Source organism: Haliotis asinina, chromosome 2 (genome assembly GCF_037392515.1).
Source record: "Haliotis asinina isolate JCU_RB_2024 chromosome 2, JCU_Hal_asi_v2, whole genome shotgun sequence".
Classification (NCBI taxonomy): domain Eukaryota; kingdom Metazoa; phylum Mollusca; class Gastropoda; order Lepetellida; family Haliotidae; genus Haliotis; species Haliotis asinina.
Window position 1 is genome coordinate 87912974 of NC_090281.1, and position 10136 is coordinate 87923109.

At 41.7% G+C, this 10136-nt stretch overlaps 1 protein-coding gene and 1 pseudogene across 1 annotated transcript; both read right to left on the reverse strand.

Moving 5' to 3' along the window:
* Positions 1-114: 114 nt before the first annotated feature.
* LOC137272975 (uncharacterized) lies at positions 115-2901 on the reverse strand. The gene has a single exon (XM_067805414.1). It carries the CDS (start codon positions 2896-2898, stop codon positions 1066-1068), a length of 1833 nt encoding a protein of 610 aa, XP_067661515.1. The 5' UTR covers positions 2899-2901; the 3' UTR covers positions 115-1065.
* Positions 2902-6367: 3466 nt separating this feature from the next.
* On the reverse strand, positions 6368-7899 carry LOC137272076 (uncharacterized; annotated as a pseudogene).
* Between the last annotated feature and the right edge of the window lie 2237 nt (positions 7900-10136).

Consider the following 10136-nt stretch of genomic DNA (forward strand, 5'->3'; position numbering starts at 1 on the left):
AGATAATGTATCTAATAGTATGCATAATTATCCTTGGTATTTCTTTATATATGGTATTTTATATAAGAACTCATATCAATACTGGTTGAGAACCAAGAAACACATGCCAAGGATTTACATTCATTTATTGCCTTGCACACATGACAAATACAGAGATACCCAAAGCACCTATAAATACACCACAAAGCCGAAAACCTGACTATACACATGCACTTACAAGATGATGTATGCGTAACGCATGTTGCAACATACATACTGGCAAACAAGGATAAGCTGAGTACCGATCTCACATTTGACCCGTGTAAGCATGCATGAATGCCGCCCACTGGCGCTTGCCATGTGGGCATGTTGTCCACGATCACGTGTAGTGTACTGCCAACTTGCTGCACCGACTACGTGATAGTCTTATTAGCAAGGCGTGGGCAGCTTCTCGCGGAATCAGTTTCATCGTCATGCAGTGCACGTGCACCTGTCTATTCTACTTTTCACAAAGCAAATGGGTTTGCTCAGTGCCGTACACCGACTACTTCTTGTAAACGAGTTCTCTGCGACGGTCCACCTTATCCTTGTCTGCCATTACATTTTACGTATTGAATATTTTCAAGAACGTAGCAAGCACGTGAACGCGATGCTAAAATTGATGACATACATACTTCATATAGTTCAATACCAATGTCTATTTGCAGAAACAAAATGGCAACCATCAGTTAGCGTTCCTTCATTTCAGTAACTTCCAGGGCTTCGCATGTATTCAAATTTATGTGCAAAAGTGTAGCAACATATGGCTTTGTGGCATAACAGTAACGCTTTCTTAAAACTTTACTACATTTTATAAACATTTATAAGAACTGTGCCGAACAGTTTCAGATGCCATGTGTTTTAAAATGTTGCGAATATGAAAGGTGAAAAGCAAACATATGTGCAGAGATAGGTAACGTTCTTTTTCTTTTCACATGATCGTAACACCTACCTTAAGCATTATTGCTGTTCATTGCAATAATGAATGGATAGTATGCGACATGATGGTATCAATTCTGTAAGTTGTTTTACACTCAGTGGAAAGGTTCAAGCTCTGTTAATGTCCAGTCTTATATCCGGACTTTGCGTGAGGTGGTCCGACTGGCACCGTCTGTGGAGGAGGAAAGACGTCCCTGTCATCGTAGTCCAACTATCCTGTACGTGCTTGGGTCCCTCTTTGTCTGTCGTGACGCTGTCGGCATCGTCGAAGTCATCCCGGACATGCATGGAGCGGAAAGTTGCAAACGGATGACTGCTGGTGTTTCCTTTAAAATGCATGTTATTGACATAAAGTTCCGTTTTTTCAACCAAGGGAGATAATTCCAAAGTTGCCCTCCCACCGTCCATGTAGGTAACGTCAAATGTCAAGGTCTCCGGGTCGATAAGAACAGACCTTATTGGCGCTGATGGTCTGAAATCTTCAGCGTTCGTTTGACCAATGATGACAGAAGTTCCAAAAGGAATCCAATCTATTGCTGGGGGTACGATTGGAAGAAGGCGAACATTGCCATCCTGATACATTACAAACACTTGGCTCCACGTATCGTTCCAGGGAACAGGGTAAAGTATTCGAAAATAATCAACGTTGTTCCAGGTTTGACCCGTTGTAGATAACTTGATGTTCATAGTCTCTGGGGCTCTCCACCAGAAGTCGATATCGATTCCTTCAATTACAGCCTCATCGTTCTGAAACATTGTGAAAACTTGATCTGGACTCATGTATCGTCGCTCCATTTGGAAATGCTCAACGAGGATGTCGTCATGTTGAGAAGAGGACATCTTCAGGATTACCTCATTGTTACCACTCTCAGTCCAAGTAAAGTCGTTGATGTTCCATGTGTGGTGAGGGGACGTTACAGTAAATCTGACACTCTGTTCTTTAATATAGTTACCGGCTCTTCCTTTGTAAAGCATCGCCACATCCGCGGGACTCTGCAGTCCACTAAGCGTTAAGTCAATCCTGGATCCAATATCCGAATCAATGTATCCTTGAGATCGTCCTTTCAGTTTGAAGACGACGCGAAATGATAAAGGTGTACTGATCTCCTCAGACACGTTGTCACTGACACTAAACTTGGCACCATTGGACACAAGTGGCCTGGAATGAAGAAGCTGATACAAGGACACGTTCCGGAACAACCAGTAGTTAGGTGGAAGGAAAGGACAGTTGGAAGTATCCTCCATTCTGGAATTCAGAAAGGAATGATACGATGGCAACGTTGCTGTGACGGTGTATGCCGTCACCGTCTTGTGAAAGACAGGGATATCAATGTTATCCTCTTCGGCGCAGGTGGTCGGGTAGCTGCGCTGTAGTAGGTATCCATCAGAAACCTGCCCTCGCTTCTGACTCTTTAATAACAGTGTGTCCTTTAGGCATGGGAATTTACAGGAAAATGTTTTCGAGTGAGGTGTAATTGACGTATCTCCTACATCGAGCAATATGTTATCCACCTCTACACCATACTTATCTGATCGTGTCACTTTCAGTCGGATTCTATGAATGCCGCTACCTAGGAGAATAGGAGCACCAACTTGTCCTGAGGTCTTAAACGTGTTCCACAAAGCACCTCCTCCAAACTGCTCAACTGATGTCAGTGATCCAAGGTACACTTTCCCTATAGATATGATGATTTCGTCAGAGCCGCCGTCGTTAGAATAACCCACTGATTTTACTGTTACATTAGTTTCCTGCCTCAAACAGAACGGGAAGGACAAGGTTTCACCTTCATGAAGATACACCGCTTTCAAGCCTGAAGCTTCAACTCGATGGTGTATAGGATGATGCCCCCGTGACGTCTCTGCCTCGATCGTCATCTCCGTCGCTGATGACGTTACTGCCAACAACGGGAATATGATAAATGCCGTAAACATCGTTGGCATTAGCTTTCTACTCAGTATGTTGAGCCAGCGGAGCACTTTCAAACAGGTGTACTACAAAGTATGGTATTACACCTTATTTGCTCCACGTTGATATCTGGATTAAACGTGTCGCCGCTGTTGTCAGCAGGGTAAATTACACTTCTCGCAGCAGTGATAACGTAGATAAAAGCCAATGTGCTGAAGCCCAACCCAACGACTAATGCATTTGTAATCATAAACAAATAAGAAGTGTCGGCCTATTAGCCGATATCCCGCTGCTATGTCCTTTAGACTGGGATGCATTAGCATCAGTCTGATTTGAAAGCGATACGGATAACTTTATGGATAAACAACTTCGGATACAGATTCGTGTATTGTTGTCAAGAACGTAAGTGTCATTTATTTGACTCATACATGCTTGTCAATGATGCAAGAATCTGGATCAAAACGTCGCAAAATCGAATAAAATCGACTAGTTGTTAATCTATAAAGTTTGCCTGTGTCTGCTTCACCAATTTATAAACATGTCACTCAAAGAAGTGATTTGAAAGCCTTGAAAGACTATAGTTAACTGCAGTTAACAACGGTAACACTTAAAAGTTAGAGCCAAAAACATTCTTTGTCGTCCCAGTTAAACCACGTATATGCTCCCGGTTTACTTCTCTCGCCATTTATAAAATATAGTAAGTAATGATACAGGAACAGACGATAGGTGCCCACTACATTCTAAATGTTCACTCGTATATACCGGTAGTTTCTTGGATATTGTGTTTCACCCTAATATCAAAGATGACATGATTGGTTTGCTACATGGGAAATCTGGAAATAAAGTGTTTGCTTTGCAGTCAAGTAGAAGGAAGCGGTTTTTACTGATAGTTAAGGTGAACAAGTAATCCCTTTTAGCGAGAGGAGTATCCAACATCTTGACACAAGGCATACATTTCTATGTGGTTGTGGCTGTTTCACTGATTGGTCGGTCTGCAACTTACTGACGTTTTTTTATGGATAGTGTGTGGTCTTGTATTTGACCACACGTGGGATTAGCGTTTTGAACTATCACCTGATGGTATGTGTTTTTGTACTTAATCACCTGTGAGAATGGCATGTGTCTGTGTACTTATAATTAATCACCTGTGAGAATGGTAAGTGTCCTTTTACATAATCACCTGTTGAGATGGCGTGTGTCCTTGAACTTAATGCCGGTCCCCTATGAACATAGCATGTGTTCTTGTACTTTTTTAACCTGTGAGAATGGCATGTGGTCTTGCACTTAATCACCTGTGAGAATTGCATGTGTCCTTGTATTTAAAAACCACCTGGAGAGGGCGTGTGGGTTTGTTTCTTACCACCTACGGAGAGGGCGTGTATCCATGTATTTAATTAACCTGTGGCCATGTGCTCATGTATTTAATCACATGCCACAGCAATTTGTATTTCTATAAACGGAATCGCAAGAAATGTCAGGACATATATATTATCATAATTAGTGTGCACCGAATACTGTGGAAGGAATTGTGAATTAAACGTGCAGGAATATTATTCTGAATATCAAGGGAAATGTAGAAATATTTCAGGTCATTAATACGAAATTATCACATTTATATTTATAGAACTGCGTGATGGTATGGCAGAGGAACATGATACATTCTTGCACGACACGGCTGTTCTAATCGGCTGATTGACTGGTAAACCAAATATACGTGAATGTTTTATTTTGGATTCTTGCAACTCGAAAACAAAAGCAACAGATGATCTTTTCCGGTGGTATATTTTTTAACGTTGGCGTAGTATGGTTGAAATGAAGCCACTGAACTGTACAGAAAGGAAGAAGATTTCAATCTAATTGGAAACACTGACAACATAATTCACAATTTCTCTCAATTTATGCATACCTCTCCAGTGTTATAACATCCAGTCAGGCTGTATATGAATTAGGGTCCACAACAGCACGATGATGTAGGTACATATAAAACGCCGAAGCTCAGGAATACAATTAACCGTCCAAATAGATAGGAGGCAGTAATTGCAGTGAAAACTACATGTGTGGATCGGTGAATATCAGTAACGCAACCAGGTCCTTGTCAAGAGGGTAAACATGCCTTCCCAAGCACTGTGTTAGATTTGAAATGAATGACTATCTTGAATAGCTGAGCTGTTAGGTTTTGTCGTTGGGTACCGACAGTCATTTTTCGCCCTGTGCCTCAATGTACAGTGTTTCTTAGTTGTGGCTGGTTTCACTGGACATATGTTCAAATGTAAGTCTACTTCATTATCATCTGAAATGTGTCGTCACCCCACCGGTGTTAGAGGAGTTTATCTTAGTGATACGTCATGGGGATCACAATACGTCAACGTGCTGTGTTTTGTTGAGACTGGTTTGTTGGTTGGTTATGTCTATTTTACGTCGCACTTAGCAATATTCCAGTTATATGGCAGTAATCTGTAAATAATCGAGTTTGAACCAGACAATCCAGTGATCAACATCACGAGCATCGTTCTGTGTAATTGGGATACGATGACGTGTGTCAAACAGGTCAAACCACTCGAGCCCGTTTGTCGCCTTTACAACAAGCATGGGTTTACTGAAGACCAACTCTCTCCCGGATCTTCACGGGTAGTCTTGTTGAGACAGGATCTCCGGTTTTAATCGGAGATGTATTATGAAATTACTGTTCGCAGCCAGGTATTTCTAAGAATGTGACTACGGGTTAAGACTCAACGATATGTACCACAGGGACTTAAAAGCGAAAAACACTTTGACGGTGACACTGTAAATCTTGAAACTAGCCCTCTGGGCTGAAAATCATTCATCATCAAATAAATGCATTTCAACAGTTCAGCAACGACAATATTGCTGTCTGCACATAACCTTTGTATATTCTACCCTACTCCGTATGGAAATCTTTCCCAATGAAACATTAGAAGCTGTTAACCGTTGAAGGCGTTCGTGCATACGGAACATCTCTCTTCAAAACAGGGGCGCTTGCATAGCCCAGTCTAAGTAAACGTATCCTCAGTACTTTTCGTTACATTCTACTACTGAGTCTAACAAAACCTTATGGGAGGTCGCGTCAGGTAACCTTTGAGATTGACCAATCAAAACACAGCTTACCAAATCGCGAAAGTGCACATTCGCACATACCTTTTGAACTTTGTGTCTCGAAAAGGTTCGTACTCGAACAATTCCGAATGCTATGTTCCAGGTGATGCACACGGCGTACGTACAACCATGACAAGGGTGAGTAAACAGTGGCTGAAAATAGTGTTTTGGCAATATTCAAGGATATTATCTTGCGGAAATATTAGCTAATGGTAATCATGTCAACTGAAACACTAAAACGTAAATGCTGCAGGTCAAGTAACTGTGTTTTATGTGGATTTTTGTTTTTGGAGAGATCTGTGTCAGTGACCTGAATATTTTGAAAGTCCCTCCGATCCCTAAATAGTAGCCGTTGTCTGATTGGTTAAATCTATTTAATCATCTCGCGTTTTATTGGACGGTCAATGGTCGCTCAGAGGTTACCTGACGCGACCTTCTACTAGGTTTTGTTATACTCATCCTTTCCTCCTTTCCGCCATCACGGTACGTCACGTCGAGAACCAGTGTGTCAGGGTTGACGACGACAGACGCAATGGGAGAAGTTGCCGGAAGTCACAGGACAAAGTTTGACCAACGATGACGGATGTTCCAAAGGGAATCCAGTCTGCAGCAGGAGGTACTGGAGGAAGAAGACGAACATTGCCATCCTGGTACAGAACAAACACCTGACCTCACGTCTCATTCCAGGGCACAGGTCACCTTCATTGAGTTAGGCGCTAGCCACCAGAAGTCCATGTCAACGCCCTCAATGACCACCTCTTCGTCCTTGTACATATCAAACGGTTTATCTGGACCCATGTGACGTCGTTCCAAATGAAAGTCATCCATGATGATACCGTTAGTCTGAATCGTGGAGATCTTCAGGATGATTTCATTTTTTTTTTGCTTCTCAAACCACATGAAATCGGCGATGGTCCATTTGTGAGACTGTGAAGATCCTGAAAATTGTACAGTAGTTTCCTTGAAAATGAGACCTGATTTTCTTTCTTTGTACAAGACTGTAACATTTGCTGTAGACGTTAATCCGCCTAGTCTAAGTATCAGCTTCGATCCGACCTCCGAGTCGATGTGACCCTCGGTCCTTCCGGCCAGATGGAAAAGTACTTGAAAAGAAAACATGGTGTGGTTGCTGTTAGCATCGTCATGGTTGACGGTAAGAGTGGCCCGGTTTGAGACCTTAGGCGACATGAAAAGGTCTTCCAATGGAACGTCCTCAAATTTCCAGTAAACTAGATCAAGAAACGGGCAGTTTTTTGTATCTTCATGTCTCAGGTTTTGAACATCTTTGTATGCATTGACGCTGTACTCTCTAACGCTGCCATGGAACAGTTGAATGTCAACATTGTTCACAAAGAGTAGGATAGCTCTTCTGCAAGATGTAGCCGTCAGTCACAGACCGATCGGCGTTGCTCACGAGAGGCAGCGGATTCTTTATACAAGGCAAGGAGCAGTTAAGAACTGCTGATTCCGACGTCACTAAAGGGTCATCGATTTCAATCAATATCTTGACTATTTCAGTGCCTTACGCGTCACTCTCAGTAACTTTCATCTTGAGACGGTGAATGCCTCCCTTTAAAGACCTTGTACCCATATTTCCAGTTTTTCATAACATTCCACAAGTAACCACCTCCAGACTTGCTTTCAGAAGTGAACGAGCCGATTATTTCTTGGTCTAGGGTGATCAAGACATGGTCCTCATTGCCGTCATTGGGAAACACAACATCTTTCAAGATGGCTTGGGTCGATTGACGGAGGCAAAATCTGTATGACAGGACGTCCCCCTCCTTCACCAAGGCGGTCTTGCCATTGGAGGCGTTCTCCCTTTTCATCACATGTCTACCTCGAGAAATCTCTGCTTCTATCGAAATCAGTGTCGCTGAGGATAACCGCAGCAACACCAACAACAATCCTACGCGCAACATAGCTTTGTTGGGTAATGAATATTTCGTTCGCAACAGGCACATCAGTTGGATGATCATGCCAGTATATTTTGAAAATAACCCATTTTTCTTTTTAAAACAAATCGCGCATATCACCGATATTGCAAATGTAATATCAATAAAGTTAAAAACAAATTGTTATAAACCTTGAAAATATTAGGATGAATGAGTTTTAAAATGATAGCGTCATCTGAAAACAGGATGGAGCCTGTTTCATGCGCGTGTAACGAAGTGAGAAACCGATCCATTTGTGTCAGATGTTAAACATTGATGTGAGACATGGGTAGTTAGGATAGTGCTTGGTATTAACACTTTTACTCGTACACAATAACATAACGTCGAGAAGCTTTTTCTGTCTTAATACTGAACATTGTGTCAAATAAGATTTTTTAATTTATTGATTGGCATTCTAGAAGTTGGGCAGATGGAGAATGGAGATTACTTTTATGGATACACAACTCCTTTATTCTGTATAGGTGACGTTTCGACATTCATGCTTGACAACGACATTAGAATCAATATGGAAACGTCGCTTATACAGAAAAATAGTTGTATATCAATAAAACTAGCGCTCATTCTTTAAGACTTTCTAATAGGAAAGTGCACAGGGTAATACAATCACTAGGAAAATCAGTGCCAAACAACATGTTTCGATTGGTATATAAGGCATGTTTGCAAACACTATGGATCGGCTACGTAATTTTGTGTTAGTCTTCTCTCACCTCTAATTTAGTTTTCAATGAGCGGTGGAATAGCCGTTCGCTCGTCACAGACATGACTCGGTTCGATTCCTCACATACGTGCAGTTTGTGAGGGACATTTCTGGTGACCCCGTTGTTTTGATGGCATGGTGCAAAATGATTCGGAGACCATACACACTCACTCATTCACAAGTATTAAGTAAGCTCAAACAAACAGGAACCGACACTTATATGGGAGATAAGGACAACAACTCTCTTGACTGAATCGTATTGTCGATTCCATTGTCGCATCTGAATGTTCAGTCAGGACATCCTTGTCTCTAGTTAGAATATGTTTACGATATTACCATATCAAAAAAAAGCTTCCACTTGTGTCGTTCTCACCAAAGCATTACAGATCAAGCCTCCCACTCCAAGCATGTTCCAAGACACAGCTTCCTCACTCGCACTCTAAGCATGTTCCAAGACAGAGTTGCCTCACATTAATGATTATGTCATGTTGACATTGACACTCATTTGTACCATGTTAATGATCATAGTGTCAGGTCGAGAATGGCATTATTTCTCGTGAGTGCATGTTGATCATGTTGAAGATGAGTGTGTCCCTTATTTGTGTCAGGTCGAGAATGGCATTATTTCTCGTGAGTGCATGTTGATCATGTTGACGATGATAGTGTCCCTTATTTGTGTCAGGTCGAGAATGACGTTGTTTCTCATTTGTGCCAAGTTGAGAATGACGCTGTCTCTAGCTTGTGTCATGCTGACGCTGACATTGTCTCTCATTTGGGTCAAGCCGAGAATGGCGTTTTTGGGGTCGTGTAAAGTCATGTCGAGAAAGGTGTTGTAAATACTTTTGCGTCACACTCACGAAGACATTGTTGCTGATTTGTATCATGTTGTGGACTGGATTGGCACTCGTTAGTGTCATGCCGCAAACGTAGTACTGTCACTCATATCTGCCACGTTGTCACAGGAACCCGATATCGCACTGTAGGTTAAACATAGATCATAGATATACACTCACGTCAAATATATTAATAGAGTACCCTATTAATATATATGACGTGAGTGTATATTAATAGAGTACTCTATTAATATATTTGACGTGAGTGTGTATCTATGATCTCTGTTTAACCTACAGTGCGATATCGGGTTCCTGTGCACGTTGTCCCTGTTACTGTCTCTGCCAAGTGGAAAAACGGCGTTGTCATACATTTGTGCCATGATGATGTTGATATTGGGTTTCATGTGTGTAGTGCCGAAAATGATCGTCTCCCATTTGTGTAATGTCGAAAGTGACTGTCTCTCATTTGTGTAACGTCTAAAGCGATTCTCTCTCATTTTCGTAATGCCGAAATTGACTCTCTCTCATTTGTGTGATGTCGAAAGTGTCTCTCTCTCATTTGTGCAATGTCGAAAGCGACTGTCTCTCATTTGAACCATGCTGACAATTCATCATTAAGGATAAACAGTTGCTTTATCAAACGCAGATGTTTCTTTTAACTGAATCATATTTAC

What these genes read in the sequence shown, in the direction of transcription:
- LOC137272975 (XM_067805414.1), bottom strand. Translation starts at nt 2,898, where the DNA reads ATGCCAACGATGTTTACGGCATTTATCATATTCCCGTTGTTGGCAGTA.